The 25366-nt window shown below is 41.4% G+C and overlaps 1 protein-coding gene across 13 annotated transcripts in view; it reads right to left on the reverse strand.

The window, feature by feature from the left end:
• Nucleotides 1-25366, reverse strand: part of LOC111869779 (ELAV-like protein 1) — a 265911-nt gene that overhangs the window by 182529 nt on the left and 58016 nt on the right. For 12 of the 13 annotated variants that reach the window (XM_023861564.2, XM_023861571.2, XM_033753647.1 and 9 more), the window contains 2 exons: nucleotides 16377-16648; nucleotides 16052-16087 (listed from right to left, as the gene is read on the reverse strand). In XM_023861564.2, the coding sequence (XP_023717332.1) occupies nucleotides 16052-16087; nucleotides 16377-16623 (283 nt within the window). In that variant the 5' untranslated portion in view covers nucleotides 16624-16648. The remainder of the gene's footprint in view (nucleotides 1-16051; nucleotides 16088-16376; nucleotides 16649-25366) is intronic. The other variant, XM_033753627.1, reaches the window with a different exon arrangement.

Below are 25366 nucleotides of genomic sequence, written 5' to 3' on the forward strand. Positions count from 1 at the left end.
TTTCGTGTATTTCTCCCTATTCGTGCTAACTTTGTAATTGGCCTCTATGGTGTTAACACGTAAACAAACATGAATTGAATTATTATTGCTGTTATTATTATTATTATTATTATTATTATTATTATTATTGTAAGTTTGATATTTAATATTATCGGTCGATTTATGCTCTTCTGAACGCTCGCTAAAGCAGCATATGTATGAAAGTGTCTGAGGGGTTTGCCAGACGTACACAATTCTACTACTACCTGTATTTCTGAAGAATCTTGCATATTGTGGAGGCAATGTAGCCTGCAAAATACGTAGGTGTTAGTATCGTGTCTCGTGGAGGTAATTGATCCTGAATTTGTGGTGGTGGAGGGGGGGGGTGAGTTGTGACGTAGTTGTTTGGCGTGGAGGTTCGCTGTAGGTGCGGAATATTAACTAGTGGAACGCTGGATGTACGAAGCTGGTTGTTGCCTCCTGCGATGCGTCTGGGATGCAGCTGGTTGGAGTGGTGAGAGGTATCGATTTCATTAAAATTTAATTTACTTCGTTGCTGTGTCGACGGTCTCAGTATCTCGAATATTAATAATAATGATTCGATTGAGTAAAACTGAGCATGTTCATACGATATTTGTTAGAATTATTTTATGAGTGGAACACGAGGCATCTGCCACGCTCAATGGCAATCAACAACATAGATGAAACATCAGGGTTCATAATACAATTACATCGAAGAACACGAAGAGACTACAAATGCAGAAATGACAACTAAGCACACATCTTGAATACTGCAGAGTGTTCCACTGTTACATGACGTAATGAAGTAACATGACTTCCTGACATCCAATGAGTAGTTAGGCCCATTTCCTGAAGGGGGAAGCCCCCCGCACAGTTCTAAAAATATTTGCAGTTGCTACGCTCTTTTAAAAATTCGATAGAATCCATCAATTCTAGCTTCAATCAGAAACTACATAACTTCATCACCAAAACTAAGCATAATTTAGGCCGCGCCATAGCTCAAGCGGTTACTCGCTGGCTTCCCACTGCGGCGGCCCTGGTTCGAGCCTGGGTCTGGTCATGTGAGATTTGTGGTGGACAAAGTGGCGCTGGGACAGGTTTTATCCGAGTACTTCGGTTTCCCCTGCCAATCTTCATTCCACCAATTGCTCCACAATCACCCTCACCTATCATCTGGGGCTGGTACAGGAGGCCAGAAGTGGCCGCAGTGCAAGGGACTTAGTCCCACCCCACTAGCAATAAAAAAAATGGGCATAACGAAGCTTCAATTGAGTAACACAATGGGAATATCAGAGCCAATGCGCCTGCCCTGAAGTCAACGCCGATTATGCTGTACTGAACCACAGGCAATAAATACTAGGATGAAAACACAGAACACAAATCTACAGGCCTAAGTTCTTATCCCGATATGAATACATTTATATAACAATTATACGTACATGCATAACGTTTTATTTTCCCATATACGTAATATACGTGTATATAAATATATAAAAATATTGTGATGGAAAAACTATACCTCAAGATTTTGACGGATTCCTATGTTTTGAGACCCCTTTGAGTACGGAAAAATGGTTTTCGGTATGGCTGACTATATGTAGTTAGTTAGTTATTTAGAGAGGGTGGGTTTTCCCATGCACCGCGACCAGTTTGATCTATTGTGCTTCCCTCTATGATATTCTACCAGTCTCTATACCGTACCGATACTGCTGCTCACCAACAGTCCCGATCAACCCAGCGACTTCGGCCTCTACTGGCTTGGCGGTATCTATAATGCTTCCCCCATCTATCAGAGGCGTTAGAGACTATTGTTGGGCGGGAAATGTCCTTGAATTTGGCTAAGTGACCTCCTTAGGAGATATGAGGTTCTTTTACGTTCTGTAAAGCTACGACACGGGACCCACGGCTCGAAGTCCCTCCCGGAGGACTTGTCCCCTGAATTTTTCCGCCCTTAAAAATTCGACGACCTCCGCCGGGTTTGAACCCGCGTACTACGAGTCATGAGGTGGGAACGTTACCTCTAGACTACGGAGGCCGCTTGACTGTACGTATGTGTGCCTTGCTAATGTCTGAACGGTTGAACAGATTTTGTTCATGTTCTGTATTCAAGAATGTGAATATTCCAGCTCCAGAAATATGGACCCTTGCAACTGAGCCCCAAAACACGAAATGTTGATTTTCTAGAAAAACAAAATGCTACGAGTATTAACGATTTTGATTATATTTCAGTGCTTTATGGACGCAAAATCCTAAAATAAAACTAAATAGGCGGTACTGTGAGGCAGAAAAATTACGCGCACCAAGGCCCAAAATGTTAAAAATGTCGATTTTGTCGAAACCGGCTTTACCGGCCTGACGGATTTCAACCTTCTTTAGTATTCAGCAACTAACAATGATCTACTGAGCAGCAATTCATTCGGTATCGCAGGTAAAGTAGTCAAGGTCAACTATACATGAGGAAGTATATGCAATGTTTTCACGCTGGCTTTTTGAAGAAGCAGATTAATTAAGTTGCAAAAAATTTAATTTTTCGGTAATAACATAATCCATATCTTAGTCCAGAGGTACAATGCGGATCTCCCATAAAAGATTTAATAAAGTATGCTTATTTAGAATATATAAAAATTGTCCTTGTGCGGTTGTAGCGAAATAACAGACCATTAATCGCCATGGAACGGGAAGAAAAATTGTAAAGTTCAACACAATTTGTTCAGTTTCTAGAGCGGATAGGGAGAATAAATCGTTTGCAGATGCAGAACAGCTAAACGGCAAGGAAACATATAATTTTCGTTTTGTGCATCCTGTTGTGTTTATATACAATTCTTTATTGGGATCCGCCGTAACACAACAACATAACGATCAAGGTCAACATTACCTTAGCTACATGTTTCGGCTTTTAAAACCATCATCAGACAAATGAATGGTTACCATATTCACACATTATTGAACTACATTTCATTGTGGTAGCCTATAAAGCTGGATACTGACAACTGTTACATTATAAAATACAAGGTATAAAAATACAATGAATTATAAAATCATTATAAAACGAAAGTTATGGAGGAAAATATGATTACAAATTTTTTCATGTGATATTTCATATTATGAAGTCAGTTGCTGGAATCTTGTTGTTATATTCCAGCGGACATATAGCGGTATATTCAAAACTTTTATACATATAGTGAACTGCTTGGAGGCCCGTGGTATAGGTGTAGTATTATTTGACATTAATTGTTTGGCCTGTGCCTCATTTTACAGTGTACGTGTATTTTGTCCACTCTGGTGGGAATACAGAATACACTGTAAGATAATACTACACCTATATCACGGGCCTCCAAGCAGTTCCCCACTATATGTATACAAGTTTTGGATATATCGCTATATGTCCGCTGGAATATAACAAGATTCCAGCAACTGACTTCATAATATGAAATATCACATGAAAAAATTTTAACCACATTTTACTCCATAACTTTCGATTTATAATAATTTTATAATTCACTGTATTTTCATACATTATATTATTATAATGTAACAGTTGTCAGTATCCAGCTCCATTGTACCATCACATTGAAATGCAGTTCAGTAGTGTGTGAATATGGTAACCATGTGTTTGCCTGATGATGGCTTTAAAAGCCGAAACATGTAGCTAAGGTAATGTTGACCTTGACCGTTATGTTGTTGTGTTGTGACGGCCTCAAATAAAGAATTGGAAACATATACAGACGCTTCTTACTGGGATAGGCGAACCGGTACTAGTTAATTCGCAGATCATCCTCAGGGAAAAGTAACGGACAACAAAATTAGAAGATACAAGAAAGGGACAGGCTGGAGTCGAAGTAGAGACGAATGGACAACGTATGAAGGGAATGACAGATAGATACTATGTGTATGGGGAGCATGTTTACAAAACCGACATGCTGACACTCAAATACTCTCCAAATGGATAATTAATTTGAAACAATAAGCATGTCTGCAACGAGCTAATGTTTTCTTTTCTTTTTTTTTCTTTGGTGCTACAGCCCCAATTTTGGCCTTGGCCTACCTCCATGAAACTCTCCGTTTCACTTCGGTTTACTAGGTCTTACACGTTCGGTAGGACTCCTTGGGCGGGTGATCAGCTCGTCACAAAACCGCTACCTACACACAGATACAGAAAAACGCACACACACTCACAAATACCAAAAATCCATGACTTGAGTGGGATTCGAACCCACGATCCCGCCTAGACAGTGCATGCCTCAGGCCTCTCGGCTATCGTGACCGGCTCAACGAGCTAATTACGCATATGTATTGGTCTCTTGAGATCATATTTGGAAGACCGGGGTTCGATTTCATTCCCCTCAAAGCAACAGGCCTAATACCTAACAATTCTCTCTCTCCTTCTGTCTCCATTTATATCCTACTTTGGCTTAAGCTTTGGTTCTCTCAGGCAACAGACTTTTCAGTATTGAATATGATAGTTTCCCATGTAGAAGTAATTAACTTACTAAATATAAATCTACTTACTGAAAACAAGAGGAAAATAAACTGCATTTACAGATAAGTTCCGGTATGTTTACTTCCTCTGAGCACTGTAAATTACTGTTGTAATTCTGGCTTCCGTTCGTAAAGAGGAAACATAAACCGATTACTTGTCTGAACTTGTGTCTAATTATAAAGTAAAATTTGCTTAGACGAGTAATATAATATGCAAGAAGACCAATAATTATGGACAATATATAAGATTTGAGGTTTTCACGGCGATGACTATGAAGAAAGCAGTCTTCTGGGATGTAGCGCCATGTAGATATTGTGTTAAGCGAAGTTTCGGAGGAACGTATCGCCTCCATCTTCAGGGTAGAAATCACGAAGATATCCGCGAGCGAACCAGCGTGAGCAGGTGCACCTGATCACTCTGGTTAACTCTCGGATTTCTTCTTGACTTCTATCCTGAAGATGAAGGCGATACGTTCCTCCGAAACGTCGGTTAACACAATATCTGTTAGAGGATGAGTCGACTCCAGGGCCATGATGCGGTTTGAAGGATTAGATCAATTGAAAAAAATCCAATGACCTCATCTGGACTCGAACCCGAGATCTTCAGACTTGTAGCATAGTGCCTCAACCAAGTACGCTACCACCGTGATCCTTTGCGTAATTAAATTAGTTGTGCTCGCAAAAAAACCTCTAGGTGGAATACGAAACGCCAGCAGCTGCTAGAACTACTTTCCTAGAAGTCCGCAGGGCGCTAGAAGTTTGCATACATTAACGTTGAATTTATCCAAAACAAATGTACGAGAAATATTGCACCAGCACTTAAATCTCCATCCTGACAAGGTGCAGGTAGTACAAGAATAAAACCTAGGGTTCTCCTTACCCGTAAACAACTTATGTCAGGAAATGTTAACTGAAAGGGGTCATGAAGAAGACTGAATTCACAATGATCTGATAAAGGTCTGATGAAGCTCGCTTTTATCTAGGCAGTTTTGTGAATAAGAAAATCTTCTGTTATTGGCAGGAAGAAACACCTTGACAACCCCACCACCATTCACAGTAAGGTGCGCAATTTCATCTCGCAGTATTATTGGCCCATAACTTTTTGAAGATGATAATTTAAGAATAACAACTGTGACGTCAGGGCGTTAAGCCAAAATGATCACAACTTTGAAGAAGTAGCAACTACATGTCCTCAAGCTAATGAGGCCAACTTGTTTCAACAAGATGGCGCGACGTCTCATAAAGCCAGGGTGTCAATGGATGCCGTGCGTAATCACATCATCGCCAGGAAATTGGACAATCTTTGGTGTCCAAGGCACCCAGACCTGTCAGAATCTGATTTTTCATGAGGTAATTAAGGAGCAAAAGTGTACACCCACCGCCCACACAATACTGAAGATCTAAGAGAAGTAATTCGAGAGAAAACTCCCAGAATTCCTTCGGAGATATTACGCCACGTCATGGGAAACATGTGTGGTAGATTAAGGTAAAGTTGTCACCGTGCTTAATTAATTAAGCACTACGCCATGAAGGTGTGCCCTTACCGGGACTCAAAATCCGACCCCTCAGTCGTCCAGCCCTTAGCCAGTCGCTATACCGACTGTGCTATCCCGGCTCCCCCATCCAACGAAAAGTCATGCAAATTATAAAACTGGGTTCCTTAACCGGTGAATCGCTAATCGATGTTGTTTCATGTAGATGACGACTGAAGCATATTATCGACAGGCCAATGAGCACCGCTGTGAACTCTTTCGTTTATAATACACAAACAAATTCGCGCGCGAGTGCTCATTATTAGCTTGTACTTCTTATTGCAATTGGCCAGAAGTCAAAGCTATAAACTGCATGTCTTAACATTTAATATTACGGCTATTATTATACGCACTAAAATAAAATTAAACATATATAAATAAATATGTTAATAATCTCCCAGATTTTTACTGTAATCTCAACAGTGTATTAGAATGAAATAAAAAAAATTGGCTGGTCCTCCCATGCAGCGCAACCTAAATTCAGAATTAGTTTTGTCCCCCCCTTTTTAACTGCGATCTTACGACCCCTTCTGTGGTCTAGTGGTAAGAGTTCCTGGCTACAGATCCAGAGGTCCCGGGTTCGATTCCCGGCGCTACCGGATTTTCTGAGAAGTAGTGGGTCTGGAACTGTGTCCACTCAGCCTCGTGAGGACAACTGTGGGTCTCTTTCAAGGAAAAGGCGGCTCCGGTCTAGAAAACCGAGATTAGCGACCGTGGGGATTCGTTGTGCTGACCTTGTGACCGCCCCCTTATCCGCTAAATTTGGCACTAACTTCGCCGACCAGCAGCGGTTGCTCGGTCGGTATAGTTTCCTTGCGGACTACAGGCCACAGAGTTAACTGCCATCTTAAGCTGACACAATGGAGCATTTGGAATAATACAGACTGATGTACTATCACCGAGAGGAAAGTTGTCCCTGTGCTTAACTGACTTGGCACTACGCCACGAAGACGCATGGGGGAGTGGGTGTATAGATCCAAGTTTTCTTGACCTCGCCACTAGTTGGAAATGAGTTGTCAGCTTCACGCCCCGGCCGCTTTTCACCGAGGAAAGAGTCCCGATATACCCACTGGATAGGAGGCTGGGCGGGTTCCAGAACCGGTCTGGACTCTGTGAAGACGAGAAAAATCTTGATTCTACCGGCCCTCGAACCCCGACCCTTCTGCCGTCCAGCCCGTAGCCAGTCGGTACACCGACTGAGCTATCCCGACTCCATTTATAGTAGTGTAGACTTATAAATTCAGGTGACAGCGACAATCGCCGAGGATAAAGGGACTTCAATAATGGTGCAAGCTCAAGCGGCGGCCCTGGTTCGATCCCGGGTCTGGTCAAGTGGGATTTGTGGTGGACAAAGTGGCACTTGGGCGGGATTTCTCCGAGTACTTCGGTTTCCCCTACCAATCTTCAATCCACCAAATTTTCCATCGTCATAATCACCCGGGGCAGGCTACAATAGGCCAATCAGTGGACAACGTACCGAGTGGACCCAGCTGGACTCCACCCCCCATTAAGAGAATCAATTAAAAAAAAAAAGGGATTTTAATAATCTTCGTGTGCATTTCGAAAATTTGTGTTGACTGTTCGGTATTTTCTTGTCATGTATTCGGAAGCCCACTGCTGAGTTCTGAATGTGCAAGTTAGGGAATATATGCATATCGTAGGTTCTGTTCAGTAATATTGGAAAACGTAAGGTTTGCATACAAAATTTATTAAAATTCTATATTACTGAACTTCATAAAAATCCGTCCATGCTTCTGGATGTGTTTTATGCATATACATACGGAAAAACTGACGAAATGAATGCAATACCCCCCCCCCGTCGGGGTTGCGACTGCATGTACGGAATTCTGACCGCATGCGTACACCGGCATTGCATACCAAATACTACAGTACGTAAGGGCTGATAATGTTAATGGTCTACCTGTTTAGAGGTCCAGACTGACGGGTCCTGTAACGTAACTGAACAAGGTATATTACATATTGAACTTTTAAAGCCACTGCATAATGATTCATGTCACCGTAGTGTAAATGATTTCAAAGTCATTTACGCCAGGTCTATTGGAATAATGTCTTCAGTGTTTTCTCACTTACTTAATCCGTTCCTCTAATACCTTACGGTGTCGAGGTTGTTTTTTTACTCATTTTGATTATTTTACAGACGGTAGGACTCCTTGGATGGGTGATCAGCTCGTCGCAAGGCCTCCACCTAGACACAGGGCAACATAAACACAGAAACCCCGTGACCTGTAGTCCGCAAGCGAATCATGCCGACCGAGCGACCGCCGCTGGTAGGCGAAGTTTAGTGCCAAGGTTTGCGGACAGGGGGTGTCGGGTGGTCAGCGCCGTTAATTTCGGTTTTCTAGACCTGAGCCGCTATTTCCTTGAAATAGCTCCTGAATGGACCACGTTCCAGACCCACTACTTCTCCGAATAGGGAATCGAACCCGGACCTCTGGATCTGTAGCCAGGAACGCTGACCACTAGACCACAGAGGCGGTCAGGTTAAACACATACACATATCAAATGTCCATGCCTTGTGTGGGATTCGAATCCACGATTCCGGCTCCCGAGCGAGGGAAGACAGTTCATTATTCTCACCAGACGTAATTTCAATTGGCGTACTTAAAGTGAAAGGGAAAGTTGCAACCTAAAAGTAACTTCAAATATATTTTGATGAGAAATAATGATTCATACTTTTATTCTAAGACGTGATATTTGTACCCCCGTTTCACTGCTACGGTTGTAGAAAGTACGTACGACCTGCTTTAATGTACTAAAATTTGCGTATTTGTGTGTTTCGTGTGGTTCTCACAATAAGGAGAGAGAGTTCACTGAAGCAACACTGAACAGTTTATCTCTATAGCTGAGACAGAATGTGTTTCCTCTGAGGCAAAGGTAAAGTTTTCCCTGTGCTTAATTAATAAAGCATTATGCCATGAAGACATATTGGGAAGTGGAGGTATAGCTTCACCATTCTTGCCCTCGGCACTAGATGGAGGTGTTTCCTATGACGTACGAAACAAATTCTTTTGTATTATTTAGAAGAAATACAGTTAAGGGAAAGAAATGTGGGCGAGTGACTGAGTGACAATCAGTGAGTGGTCAAATCATCCCCAGTACAGATGGAGTGACCAGTAATAGCCAGAACTCTCCTTTCGTAGATAACAAGGCCACATTTCAAAATACTTAAAGTCTTGGAAAGAACAAAATTATCGGGTCCCGAACCCAAGATCGACTGTTATGATTAGGGCTAGCAGCAATTTATCGGGCTGACCGACCTATCAGTCAGTGTTAATACTTATCGACTTCAAACCTGTCCCCCAACAGGTTCATGACCTGCTCTGCCTCAGCGCCACACATCTGTATGATACAAACTGCTATGAGTAGCTCGTACTTGTTAAATAGCATGTAAAGTTTCATCTTTTGGGATATAACCCCGAGTATTCCAGTGAAATTCAAGCCTGTTTCACGTTAATTTCTTGTTTACTTTTGACCCTGAAGACTGAGACGATTTATTCCTCCGAAACCTCCAAATACTTTTATTGGACTACGTAGCGTTATTTCCCAGAAGGCAACCGCCCTGAGAACCTACCATCCAACGTGGGCAACATGCGCCAGGAGACCTAAGTTACAGAACCTGCCAGAATCCACGCACGTCCTTCAAACTTGCCGCAGCTGAACCACAAATGGAGTAGCGGGTAGGAATTTTCAAGGTCCTTTTGCAGTCGCGTGCGTGTTCTAGCGCGTGGTCTCAGTAACGTTTACGTTGAACTGTTTACACTGACCTCTAGAGTGCTGTGCATAGAAGGACAACAGACACAAACCACCGTACAGCCATCCTCAGCTAGGCGTGTCACTGCCGTAATTATTCATACGTGTATTTAGGGCAAAGGAAAATGGGAGACATGGGAGTACATCCTGACACTTTCCTCACCCATGTGCTAGATGATCAGTGGCCAGTTTGCTGCCTTGACAATTTCTGCCTCTGAGGAAGAAGATTCTGGTTGCAATTATTAAGAGGTTAAATGGATTTATTACAGTTATATATTGTAACGTGTGTATTCATTGCTAGGCAACGTGTCGCTAAACACATCGCTGCAACGAATTCACAAGCAACTACAGAAGAACTGCTGTTTCTATACAAAGACAACGTAAACATACATCTATAACGATAGAGGAATTGTTAGGATACGGTGTTCTCAATGTGTTTTCTGTGCGTGGTCCATGCTGAAGGTTTACAGGGGAGAACGGAAGTCTTTTGCAGTCAGTCGTAGAACGAGATGCAGAATGAAGGGAGGCGTCGGCGGTCAAGATTGATTTGAGCTGCAGTAATTGATTGTAATTGTAAAGAAGTGTTAATAAACCCAAACATCAAATCTAGAACCCATTATTATTAGTCACGCAAATACCATCATGAGTGACAATATTCTCCGACAGTCAAAAATCAGCCAATAAACATATACTGCAACTTGTGGTGGTTTTCCTGTGACATCTTGCAGACTGGTATTTCCCGAGTTGCTATACCAAACGTTTCTTCCTCAAGTTAGTATTTTCGTTACTTACATATAGCTACATTTTGTAACGGGGAGTATTCAAATTAATTCAAAATGACGAAAAATATTTGCGCAATTTTCATTTCGAAAAGAAATCTCCGTAAAAATGAGATTAGTTATTCATAATAATCGTCCTCTCACTCACTCATGGAGCTGAGCCTTTCTTGAGAAACTGACAATTCTGCAGCTACTCAAGAACTTCCCAGCATTTTATGTAACCCGAAGGTTCATTCCCGTGTTCACAAGGGCCCACCACTGGTCCCCATCCTGAGTCAGATCAATCCAATCTACACCATCCCATCCTATCTCTCGAAGATTCATTTTAATATTGTCCACACACCTACGTCTTGGTCTTCCCGGTGGGCTCTTTCCTTCCGGCTTCCCCACTAATATCCTATATGCATTTTTCCTCTACCCCATTCGTGCTACATGTCCTGCCCACCTCATCCTCCTTGACTTGATCGTTCTAATTTCTCCAACCTCCTGTCACTTCATCTGTCTTCGGTCCAAAAAACTATTTCAGATAATATCTCTTCTAACTTTGTTTTGCACAGCTGAGTATCCTACAGCATTGCGTTGTCATATGGGCCTGAAATTCTCTGAATGTGGCCTCTGTGTGTGTGTGTAAGCCCTGCAGAATGCAGACTCGGAGGAACTGTTCCAACATTCTCCGAGGAAATGAAGGCGATACAGCTGCCAGAACAAACTGAAGCATATACAGAGTGGAGAATGTGTCACTCACTTCCTGTGCTTCGAATGAAAAATTGCTGGCAGACTTCGTAGGAGACCAATTACTCGGGAAGTCCATTGAACTATACATCGGCATTGAGGATCTATCTCCAGTGAATTCGATTCACTGCATATACGGCTAGAAATATTACCTGGCGGTTCAGGACCTTTCGGGTTTTAGATAAAGGGTACAGACCTAATAAGCCTATAAACTTGCTTACAAATATTGCGGGAACACAAATCTTTATACTAAAATTTATAAAAAAATTAACGAAAAACCAGAACCGCGATGTTTTCTGCTTTTAAAGTTATAGTATCTTCATCATATGATAAACTTTACAAGTTCTGCCACTTTCCTAGCTTTCAGCTTCTATGTTCTATTCCTTATGTAAAGTCTAAAGTTGTTTTCAAAGATTTATGTTCCTCCAGGCCTAACAATATGTCTCCAGGCGAACTTTCTCTCGGGAAAGAAGGTCTGCTTTAAAATCTGAGATTAGCAAGTTCTATAGCACGATTACTTCACGATCAAATGCGATATTACGTTTTGTTTCTTTTACTACACAATCCATAGACCGTCGTCCATTGAAACTTACTTGATGCAACTGTAAAAGTAAGTAAATAAGTAACGGCATCCCTGTAACAAGCCGTAGATGCCCATAGGGTTGTGACATGTCGAGGTTCCCACATTTTCTAGACAATCGGCTCATAGATGGCATTAAGTTTGCCAGCCTTACGCGCCGGCCGCCCTTTACCCCCAAGCATATTCCTTGTACTCATTTCTGTTAGAGGCTGAGTCGACCCCAGGGTCATAGTGCGGCTGGAAGGTTTAGGCAAATTGAAAATATCCACCTCTTCGGGATTCGATCCCGCGACCTTCGGCTTGTAGCATAGTGCCTCAACCAACTATGCTACCGGGTTCCCCTACTTATGTATGAACTGTACATGTTTAAATACATCATTCCGAGTCACGTGACCAGTTGTTTCTCAGAGGCATTCTAGGCTACAAATATCTGAATTTAACTAGAGTTTAGTCTCTTCAATTTCTAGGAATTTATGCTCTCTTAAAAATAAAACTAATTAATAACGTGGGAATATGAGTGAGCATTTCTAAGCCTCTGTTGTTAAGCAGGCCAAAGAAATGTCATCCTTAAGACTACTTCAATGACGTTTAGCACAAGGCACGAAAATATGACAACAATATGGACTATTTTCAGAACAAGGAAGATAATATGTTTTAACTATAGTTATTTTTCAGCCAGTAGAAGGAAACAGTTGATGCCTACTGCAAAATTTGTCATGTCGCACATCTATAAGTGCACTGTAGGATTCGACCCTGAGGCTAAAACAGACCTCGAGAATATAGAAAAACCTGTCCTTAGAAAAAAAGGAAGGAGCTGTTATATTTTGTGGACTAGGATAAGGAAATTAGCTCTATATCACCGCAAAGTCTGACAGATTTGTCACAGTGGTGAGCCTAAAAATTCCTGTATTCCTAGAGGGTACCAGAATTCTGAACATACATACTCAGCTTTTAAAGTGCCAACGTAAAGTTTAACGGACGCGAACTCCCACACCAGAAGCACACACCACCTGCCCCTTCACTTCCGCAGAGTCACCCAGCCGAGCAGTATACCAGCTGTTGTGAGGGCTTGATAACAGATCCCAGTTACGGGGTATTAAAAACACCTCACTCACCAGGAAAAAATCTAAACCCGTGTGAAGGGGGATTTCTTCCATTCATATTTGTTTCCTTCTCTGTACCTCTAAAATTATTAATTTTTACCTCTAAATCCCATAATAAAAAGATGAAATTCCATGAGTTAAATGCTTGAATATTTTTCTTAACGAATCTGCACCTTTGGAAACGAGTGTTGCAATTTTTGTTCGTTGCAAAACGTAAATTGAGTTTTTAAATATCCAACAGTGTGGTAATATTAAAAGAAAGTGAGTTGGAAATATTTTTTGATCTAATAGAGTCGATTTACAAAAGATGTAAGCAAATAATTACTCCCTATTAACTCTCTATATGCGCTATACCCCATTTATTTTCAAAGTAAGGGAAGTCCCTAAATACGCACATACACCTTTTCCTGAACTGTTATTATTATTCCGTGATGTTACGTATCACAGACATCAGACTTTGATAAGAATTAAAATAATGTGCAAATCAGTGTGTGTATATACCAACTAATTTTTACGGTTTGAAATAAACTGTTTAGATATTTCATGGCTTTCAACAGAACATTTACAAAATTAAAATGTGATAGATGATATTTTTCGGTTTGGTTGTATTATGTGTATGGTCAAGTAAAATATGATAACAGGAGTTGATTTAAAATTATGATTCTCAAAATTCTAATTTACGAACTACGTAACTAACAAAAACAAAGGTAACCCAAATAGGAGGGCCAGAATTCACAAATATACAAACTCCGTGGCCTGTAGCCCGCAAACGAACTATACCGACCCAGCAACCGCAGCTTGTCGGCGAAGTTAGTGAGAACTTTACCGGATAGAGGGTGTCACGTGGTCTGGGAAACGGATCCCCCCGGCCGTTAATTTCGGTTTCCTAGACCGGAGCCGCTACTTTTCCATTCAAGTAGCTCCTCAATTATCTCACGAGGCTGAGTGAACCCCGTTCCAGAGCCACTACTCCTCAGAAAATGTGGTAGCGCCGGGAAGNATAGATTCTGTAACATAGTATAACAGCGAACCCCGGGCGAAGTACAGCCTACAATTAGGAACAAAAATACAGAAACAACACAGAATTTTAAATTTAAATTAAAAAATAAATTATAAAAATTCTTGCAAGTTCGTGGCGGTTGCATGTGTTATATGACTGTGATGATTAGCACTAATATGGATCCATATTAGGACAGTTCAATAGAAAGATACGTATTTGCAAGAATTTCCTGAAGATGGTCCCCATATGAGGACCGAAACATATAGCAAGTATTACATTAAACCAATGTAAGCAGTTCGATTGGTTTATTTATATTTTATTTTGACTGTTGTATTGAAGGCCAAATACCACCAAACAGTACAAAAGCCTCAGGCTCTTACCTGCAGAATAGTAAGGCTATTTTCTTCGAGGAAATGTCACTTTCATATCTGATTAAAAGAACAAAATTCAAAGTACATTTATGCGTATATGTTTATAATCTACAACACCTACCATCAATAGTAGTGCAACATTTACCGAACAAAAACGGTTTATATTCAGCTTATTGTGAGTCATATGATGACTAAAACTTTTCTCCCTGCCAACAAACACTGTATGAGAATTTTATGGCTGCAAATATGATCTAATTCTCCAAGAACACTCATTTCGACACCTACCAAAGCCCTCTTCAATGCAGACTTCTAACTGAAATCATTGTTAAAAATATATGGACTACGAAAACAAAACAAACTGCTTTCAAATTAATCAGGATATTCTGTTCCTGTTTATTTGCTGACACAAGGATATCAAACTGCACTTACTGAACATCAAATACAAATATTTAAACATATCTAATGACATATCACTATATCACAATAAGCTGACTTGTGTATCGTTATCTCTAGTGGTGTTTAACTTCAAATTACAATTTTATTCTAAATTATTGTCGTTGTTTCTGTGGCCTATATTTTTCAAGCTGGATATAACAAAATAAAACTGCTAATGGAATACGAAAGTGTAACTCAAAAAGTATTGTTTTGCAATATTGTAATCATCGCATTAAGGTCAAACATTTTTTGAGTCACGCTTTCATATTCCGTCAGCAGTTTCATTTTGTTTTTCCGGTTTGAAAATTATAGGTCACAGAAACTCCGACAATAATTTAGAATCATCCTGTATAAGCTTGGAAGAAAAGGCATGCATGCAACATCCAGATAAGACAAATATGCAGTTACACACAAGGTGAATATATGTGCTGTGTTTCCATATTCAAAGTCAAAAAAACTGATAATGAGGCTCGAAAGAATTCTAAGAAGCAAAGGGGACACGGTGAAGAATATCCGAAAATTTCGGGTTCGTATTTACAACACTATGTTATGTATTTGAATTTCCTTGCGAAGACAAACATATGGATGACTATAATTATCGATTATTTTGAACTGCATAAAAATTAATTGTAAAACAGAAATTCTGTACATGGAATTTTACAGAGATTCAAATTATATAAATCCTAGACTATCAATGGCTAGCCTGTCTCTGTTTTACTAGTGTTACAAACCCGGATCCAAAAAAGATAGGCTAGGATGTGATTGAAACAAAATCCTAACACATTTTCATTACTTAATTTAGTGTGGAAAAACCATTACATGCCCTTCTGTTTAATCAATATGAAGAGAGCAGTTCCACTGATCCAATATAGCGTGACGCAACGATGGTATGACGGTTTGGTCAATCAGGCTGTCACCATGGAAACCTACCCTAACGCTACAAACGAGGACTCCTGTCAATAATAATAATAAAAGCTTCCATTCAATGTGTGCTATTAGGAAGTCAGTACAGAAAGCAAACGCCAGTATCCTCAGTGCTCCATGCATGGGAACAAGAAGTTTGGGAGTGACAGTAGCATAAATGCATAACTGTTAGAAAGTAGGACAGATAAAGAAGTTATGTTATTTCAATCTAAACTTATTCTCTGTTCAGAAATTTGTTAATTGCAGGGATGGGCAAATTCTAGAAGTTCAAAAAGAAATATCAATACCATATCGCTTCGAAATTTATATATGATATCGGTATTGTAGTATGTAAACTGTACTCACGACCAAGAATACTGGAGCACGGCTCTGAGTCGGTGTCTAAAAACAAATCGAAAATTGAACTTGGTTTAGAAAATAACAAGAATATTATCACCATCGCGAAGATATAACATTCTACAGAACAAACTGTTGCCCATCCCTATGCAAAACAATATGGGTAACTTTTATGTTACTTACACTTTTACATTTTTTTAAAATAAAAGCCAATGTGAACCCAAATGATTATCACAAAAATTCATTTAACATCTCAGCTGAAAGATGTACAGGGTGTTCAAAATTGTACAAAATATACGGGCCCAGTAAATTTGGTTAACAATCGTAGATTTACCTGTAACTTTGTCCCTGATGAGTTTACAGCTTTCAACCTCGCCGATGGAAGAGAAGAGGGATCGAATTTCTTCCTGGGTCATCGTCTGCGGAAGGTAATTCACGATGAGGTTTGTCTTGCTCTCCTCTTGTTGGCCTCCAGCATTCGTTTGGGAAGAGGAATTGTGTGAATTTGAAGACGAGGTTGACGAGTTGGTATGCATAGTGCCGTTTTGCTGCGGCACGGCGTCCATGCCGTTTTGCATCATTTTAGCAGGGAAAACTCTTCCAAACCTGTAACAATGCAAGTGCCTTATTAAACAATTGCTCCGTAACAATACAACGTGTTGTTCTGTTCACAGACATTAACATTGCTTCTTTTTTTTTTTGTATGAGAGCTAGAGATTGGTTACGGACTGGACGACCAAGAGACAGGAGTTCGATTCCCGGTGAGGGCATGAATTTTCACTTCTCCTTGTTGTCCAGACCGGCTATGGGGCCCACACAACCTCCTGTCCAATAAGTACCGAGGGTTCCTTCTCTCGGGAGTAAAGTGCTCGGGGAACCAGTGCCGAGGACCAGAAAACGTGAGTTTATACGTGCAGTCCTCCATATGTCTTTATGGCGTAGTCAGAGACAACTTTCTTAATTTGTACTTCATAAAGCGTAATCCTTTTTGAGAAGCCCCTACTTCCTCAACTGATCGAAAAATTCCTCGCCTTTTATGGAATAGAAACGTTGAGTATGACGTTTGCAAAACATACCCCAAGCCAGTCCCTGTTCTACAAATTCAATCCAGCCAGTATCCTCGCATTCAAGACGAGAGCAATAACAATATAGCGACAACAGGCCATCTGTCTAGGCACAGGCCTACATGAGACATCAACCCTCACAGTGCTTTAAGTTAATGCGATAAATGAGACTTGACATAGGTAATGCGGTTCTATCGTGATTATACCTATCCATTTAAAGATTCAAGGTGGATTATTAAAAGACATCGTCCGTGAAATCGCTCTATGCACAAGATATTTCCAAAAACGCCGCTTTCTAACTGCACGCGCCACAGTGAGACGATAGAAGGAACTGAGCAAATCCTTGGCTGGCAGTCTCAAACCAAACTGTTCCGCTCTGAGGGACAGGCAAACTCGAGAGTGCTACTCCAGAGCAATGTTTTCAGCCTCTCTTTTCTTCACGATACTTCTCTGTATGGTATCGCTTTGGAAACGCCTGTATTTCAAATGCGATGCACTTCATGACTGTGTGTGGCAGCAAGGATTCGTGTTCCTGCGACGTTACCCAATTGTATCTACCTTGCATTCCACATCTGTCTGTCTGTCTGTCTGTCTGTCTATCTATCTATCTATCTGTCTGTCTGTCTGTCTATCTATCTATCGTCCTTCTAACGACTACTGATGGGCTCAAAAAACTGAAAGTCGGCCAAGGCCCAATAGAGAGCTGTAGCTAGATAATAATCACCCACTCACGGAGCTGAGCCCTTCTTGAGAAGCCGCCAATTCTGCAGATACTCAAGAATTTCCCAGCATTTTATGGAACCCGAAGGTTCATGACCGTGTTCACAAGAGCCTTCCAATGGTCCCTATTCTGTGGCCACCTCAGTCCAATGCATACCATCCCATCCTATCTCTCTAAGATCCATTTTAATATTGTTCACCCACCCACACCTTGGTCTTCCCAGTGGTCTCTTTCCTTCTGGCTTTCATACCAATATCCTATATGCATGCCTGTGCTCCCCTATTCGTTCTACATGCCCTGCCCACCTCATTCTCCTTCACTTGATCATTCTAATTACACTTGGAGAAGAGTACAAGTTATGAAGCTCCTCATTATGCAGTTTTCTCCAACCTCCTGTCACTTCATCCCTCTTCGGCCCAAATATTCTCCTCAACTCCCTGTTCTCAAACACCCTCAGGCTATATTCCTCCCTTAATGTCGGAGACCAAGTATCACACATACAGAACCATAATAAAAATAGTAATAATGATAATAATAACAATAAAGCAAGTCTTAATTATGTACCTTGAACGTAACAACCGTGCTCCACACTAATAACCGAAAAGAAACGGTCAATATCTATACATACGCTCGCAAGAGCCGCTTTAGCGAGATGCCAACAGAAAGAACGAGGGACGAAATGTACACAGATAACGTAGATGTGGATAAAGAATTTATTAGCTGTGACCTGAACGGCTTCTGGCCGGTTATTGATTGTTTCAAACATATGTTGAAACGGACCACCATCACAGACAATGCCTATCTGAGCGCCAAGAATTCCTGTTCCTCTTAAAGACGTCAAGCATGTTGCGCGCTGTCATCGCAGCCACTTCAATGGCATTCCAAAGCGCGTCCCGCGAGTTACACCGTTGTGCGTAAGCGGTGCCCCTCCGATGGCCGTACAAGCAGAAGTCGGGTGATCGCGGAGGCCACAAAACTGGTCCGTTTCGTCCTGGCTAGTGGCTGTCTGAATACCGCGTGACATTGCGAGAAGAATGGTAGGAGTTCTATCATGCAGTACCCACACTGCCTGCCGCGTTGCCAGCAGTTGCTCTATAGGGGGCCCCTGAGAGTCGAGGCGGTTCCTCATAAGGACCAAGGAGGACGTAGCCAGTTATTCTCGGCCCAGCATTCATTGCAGGCTGTTGTTGAAATCGTTTCTTGAATTGATGCAATTGTGTCACATCTCGCCACTCAAGCGGTTGTGACAATAATATATTTTTATTAAAGTTTCTGCTTGCCTATAAGTGCAAAATAAAATGGTTACTACGATAGCAGGACTGATAAATCCGATGTGTATTTTCACACGGGCCTAGGCCCGTAATTCGTCGAAATGCGGTCGAGAAAAAATCAGGAATGGATAAAAAAAAATATGGATTTCCACATGCAACAGGCGCCCTCCTCTCGTTGTGCAATTTAGATCCACGGATCAGATCCAATTTTGAGAAGGCAATACTCAGTCCATTGGCGAAAAAGTTGCCTGCCTTTCACGGAACTCGGAGGTTCATTGTGGTGTTCAAAAGAACAAACCACTTGTCACTATCCTGAGTCAGGTGGATTTAGACCACGTTCTCCCTCTCTGTTCCTTTATGATAAATTTCAATATTATCCTTCCATCTATACTTAGGTCTCAAAAGTAGTGTCATCATTTCAGGTTTTCAGGACCAAGTATCTTTGGGCCTAGTAACCAATTCAGCATTTGTACTGAGAGAGCTCCAACTGAATTTTGTATTCATTTTGAAGCCCACTGATTAAAACCGCTTTCGAAATGTCTTTCATGCCGTTTTCTGAGAGATACTGTGTTTCTCACCCTTCAAGATTTCTGCTTTCAAATGTTTCCAATTCTAAAACTGATGTTAAAGATTTGCTCTTGCATGAACACCTTCTCATTCCTAGACTTTGAAAATTAACTGCACTGCCTAACATAAAGTTTAATACAAAAAAATCCTTCCAATTTACCCATTACTTACTTACTTAATCACTCATGGATTTGAGCCCTTCTGGAGGAGCCGCCAATTGTACAGCTACTCAAGAATTTCCCAGCATTTTATGGAACCCGAAGGTTCATTACCGTGTTCACAAGAGCCCTCCACTGGTCCTTCTCCTGAGCCAGATCAATCCATTCCACACCATCCCATCCTATCTCTCTAAGATCCATTTTAATATTGTCCACCCACCTACGCCTTGGTCTTCCCAGGGAGTAGGTGCGTGGACAAATTTAACCATAAATTTCATTTGAAAATACCCTAACTTCGAAGTACCCCACTATGTTCCCCAGTTAATATAAAGTATTTACTTCAAATTACATAAACACTGTTGAATTTCAAACCCAAAATCTGGTAAAGGGAATTCGTAGCAAGTTATATCAATTTCCTGAATATACAACTTCACTAAATTATTCATATGAAACAGGATCGAACTCATATCAATCTGAAAGCTGTTTCTGGCGAGCTATAATGCCATCTAGACTTTAAAAGGAAATGTTACTGAATGAAGCCGCATGTTGTTTCGTCATGACAAACCGCCGTGTACGCAAAGCATTCAGACGGGACGGCTAGCACACATGCACGCAAGCCCTAGTATCAGGCAACAGAAGGTGAGTGGTAAGCTCCGCCCCCAAGCCTCCAGCTCCGCCCAGCAGCGGATCGATACCGTGCCTTCGAGTTGAGATTTATTTTCCCGCCGTATCTTTCCCTCTCTGTTCCCTGCATACGCTTTGAAAACCGTTCCCAACGACAGAGAGAGAAAAAATAGAATGACCATTTTTATTATGCCGATATACAAACTCCTGCAACTTTTTTTTTTTTCAGATCTGCAGTTTATGAGCGCCCGGCTCCATTCTACTCAGTACCTGAATTAACTGAGCTCTTTTACACCGTGACGACTGCCGTATCTTTCAGGCAGACCGAAACCTTTTTAGTGACGTCAACACGTGGATAGTATAGCTAAAGCGTAAGACAAAGTTGTCCGTGCTGAAATGATTAAGCATTACGCCATTTGGATTTATAGGGCTCTATCATTCTTGACCTCAGCACTACATGCAGTGCGTGCTCAGTTTGACGCTCCGGCCTATTTACTCTCGAAGGAACCCACAGCATCCATTGGACAGGGGGCTGGGTGGGACATAAAACCTGTCCGGACTCTGTGGGGCAGAAGAAACTCCGTGGCTTTAGTCTGCAAGCGAACTCTACCGACCGAGCGACCGCCGCTTGTCGGTAAGTTAGTGCCAACTTTTAGCGGATAGAGGGTGTCGCGTGGACAGCGCAACTGATCCCCACGGACGTTAATTTCGGTTTTCTAGACCAGAGCCGCTAGTTTTCCATTCAAGTAGCTCCTCAATTACCCTCGCGAGGCTGAGTGAACCCCGTTCCAGACCCACTACTTCACAGAAAATCTGGTAGCGCCGATAATCGAACCCGGGGCCTCTGGATCTGTATCCGGGAATTCTGACCACTAGACCACAGAGGCAGAGCAAAGGCCTTACAAAAATTAAACACCTTCCATTTCGTGAGGGCGGTTCGTAAGTATTTGGCATAGATTCGAATTCGGTGCGTTGGCCGTATTCCTAAATGATATAGCGTACTATTATTATACGCAGTCATCTTCACAGTCGACTGTAAAGTGTATCGGCCTTAATTACGACGCTCCCTGCAAAATAAAACCTCACGAAAGAGTGTGACAAGCGGTATCCTTGTCAAGTAAAACCTTCTTCGTTTTCTCGAAGTTCCCTTGTCGCGCAGAACAGAATAAATAAAAGCGTACGAGTAGCAACGCAACACACAGACAAGCCTTCGAGCATTCGGACAACAGCAAACAAAGCTATAGGCTTACTGCTCTTTCTAATCGTGCCCATCTGAATTCCACGTCCTCTGGGCGACTTTCCTGATGGACTATTGCGTCATTTCTCTTGTCTCTCTTTCGAAAAGAATGAGAAGAGAAAACAAGTTTACTTCTAAATAAATAGGCCTATAACACTGTGTATCACTTTTTATCAACACTTATGGCATCTGCTAATGTTGTTTGGCTACAGGCATTTCACTACATCGCTTGAAAACGAAAATCGTGCAATTGCAAGGACTGAAACCACATTCAAAACTCAGGCTGTAAGCGAAAAATAACATTCACATGTTCATGTCCGTCGAAACGACTCTGAAATAAATAAAAACCAGAAATAATAAAATAAATAACACATTTAGTAGCTGTCTGCAACACGAAATACAAAACTTAACATGATCAGACACTAAACCTATATTTGAGGAAGAGCATGAGGCCGGTGGAAACGCAAGACCCGTGGCAAACAGATGGAAATTTAAAATGTAACACGGAGTTAGTCCTACAAGTAATTTTAGTGTAGGCTGCGCCATAGCTCAAGCGGTTAGTCGCTGGCTTCCCACCGCGACGGCCCGAGTTCGATCCCGGGTCTGGTCAAGTGGGATTTGTGGCGGAGAAAGTGGTGGACAGGCTTTCTCCAAGTACTTCGGTTTCCCCTGCCAATCTTCATTCCACCAATTGCTCCACAATCACCCTCACCTATCATATGGGGCTGGTACAATAGGCCAGAAGTGGCCGCAGTACAAGGGACTTAGTCCCACTCCACTAGCAATAAAAAAGTTCAGTCAATATAAAGAAAAACTGGGAAACTGTAGACAGTAACAGCAAGTCTGTTTGTGCAATACATAGGCCTTGTGTAAAGACTGAGACAGTGTTTGAAACGGCTGTAGCTACTGCAGTTGCAAAAGAACACATTTTAACATTTTAATAACAATACTGTAAAGCTAATGTTGTCCCTGTGCTTAACTACGTAAGTACTACGCCATGAAGGCGTATGGGGGGAGTGGATGTAATGATGTATAGATCCAGATTTTCTTGACCTCAGCACTAGCTTGAGGTGAGTGGTCAGTTTCACGACCCTGCAGCTTTACCCCTGGGAAAGAGCCCCCGGTACCCATTGGATAGCAGGTTGAGTGGATCCATGAACCAATCTGGAAGACTTGGAGAAAATTCTTGCCCCCACCGGGACTTGAACTCCTACCCCTCAGTCGTCCAACCCGTAGTCAGTCATTGTAGTGACTGCGCTATCCCGGATGCTTAATAACAACAACAACACTGTAGTGTCAGCAGAAATATCACTTGTATCAATAAACAGGTCTATTGCTTCACACACATCCTGACGTATTACAGCACACTGTTAATTCAAATAACATTTCGGAACATAGCATTTTGGTCATTCTAATTCGAAAATGGTACATATTTCCATACCATTATTACTGCAGATGATTAAGATGACTACAATCATAGGTAAGCCACGGAAAGGAAATGTAAAACATCAATTTACATTCGAACGTAAAGAATTACGCGTCTGGTAAATCCAGTATTCATTTATCGTAAAGAATATTCATTCCTCATTTCAACAGAAAGGGTTAAGTTTCTATTCGAGTTAAAACTGGAAACTGTAACAAAAAAAGTTGAAGTTATCTCTGTGCTTAATTAAGCACCACTCCGCTATGAAGTATTGAGAAGTGAATGTATAACTCCATATATTCTTTACCTCTGCTCTACTCGAAATTTTAACAGTATGATTAAAATTTTCTTCTATATATCAAGAGGCAAGTCCATCAGCCATCTTGTTAAATCGAAATAGGCGTATGTACATAGCTACTCGTGTGTTAAGTTATTTTGGCCTCAGTAAAAACTGGTGAAAGCGCGTAAAATACAGTTCGAAGGCGTAATAACGTCTAAAAAGCGCGGTTATAGGCCTAATCCTATCGCAATTATTTTTATTGTCAGTGGGGTGGGACTAAGTCCCTTGTACTGCGGCCACTTCTGGCCTATTGTACCAGCCCCAGATGATAGGTGAGGGTGATTGTGGAGCAATTGGTGGAATGAAGATTGGCAGGGGAAACCGAAATACTCGGTGAAAACCTGCCCCAGCGCCACTTTGTCCACCACAAATCACACTTGACCAGACACGTATGAGAACCCGGGCCGACACGGTGGGAAGCCAGCGACTAACAGTTTGAGCTATGGCGCGGCCTCAATCCTATCGTGATGCTCTTTACAGTAGCATGAGACGACTATTCTGTCCGTTTTTTTCTCTAATGGAAATGACCACGGTTATTGCCGGTTTCTGTCTTGTTAAAATAAATAAAAGCCAAGCGTCGAGCTTTCTTTATACTGCGGAGCCGTTGACCGTGCGCCAGAGTTCACCGAAATGTCTAACTTTCAATAAGCTTCGCACATACACGTTTCAGCTAACGTAACATATTTTATTCAAATTTACACGTGCTCTCGACACGTATGATACTGTTAATGCAGGTAACGTGAGTATGTGTCCCCTTCGTGCTTAAAGGTGGTAGTGGGGGGAAGTGGTTTGCTGAGTTAGCGGGTGACTGCTTGCAGCTGCTGTCAACGTTCTTACCTTACCATCTGCTAATCCACGGTTGCCCTTTTAAAAGAATTGTGGCTCATATCGATTCACGTCGCGAATAAACTCAAATGACGTATAACGCTTAAGTCTACGTGGATTACAGAAGAACCTTTAACAATATAATTCTTCGTAAGTCACAATCCAAGGTAAATAACTATAGTGACCATCTTCCTCGGAAAAGAAAATAAGCAGGCGATATTAAACCTTCAGTTTCGATTCGAACCTCAGCTCAGGGGGGTTTAGGATTAAAATTTCGAGATCTGTTACACAACCGTACACCTTACACATGAATGTAAACAGTTAAACGGGGCTTCTGTCAACTCGGTACTATAATGCAATACGCACTACGGTGGAGAATAAGGTCGATTATTAGTTGCATCTCAACTTAGAAAATGGTCTTACAGCTACTGCAACCCAAGTAACCAACTTCAGGTTAAAAACAATCTCTAAATTCGTAGTCGGAAAATAAAACACGAGTCCATAACTGTGAATATTATTTGAAAATTAAATGGTGAGAATTCCCACATTCAGGCATCGCAGAACTAATATCCCACGGTAGTTATAATAATAATAATAATAATGCGTCCATGTTAGGCTTGTTATTATCGTGGTCCATAAATCGACAAATAATAGAAACAAGAGAAAGAATAGACCTACTAAGCGTAATTAAATTCTCCTTCAAAACGCTGCAAGCACAGTAATGCACTAAGGTTATCTTCCTGCCTAACGCGTTTCAGGCCCGGAACATACTGCTTGTGCTAACACACCTGATTGCAATCTGTTTCGTCAAATCTTAGTGACCACTATTCTTATCTTGAATCCTACACAATGCACTGCAATGCATAACCTCTTTCCAACGTCTTTTTACATTCGTTGTGTACTACAGCAAATCTTGCCGAAAATAAGGGACCACTTTGACTGCACATGAAGTCACTGAACGGTCTTGTAGCACAGATCGAAGTCAGGATGTACTGTATTAGTAACAACAAATGAAACACTAAAATATTTCCAAGAATCTTGAGAGATGGAAGACAAGGAACAATCACAGAAGTATCCATGAAACAGCTGCTTCT

This window comes from Cryptotermes secundus, unplaced genomic scaffold (assembly GCF_002891405.2).
Source record: "Cryptotermes secundus unplaced genomic scaffold, Csec_1.0 scaffold958, whole genome shotgun sequence".
NCBI classification, from domain to species: domain Eukaryota; kingdom Metazoa; phylum Arthropoda; class Insecta; order Blattodea; family Kalotermitidae; genus Cryptotermes; species Cryptotermes secundus.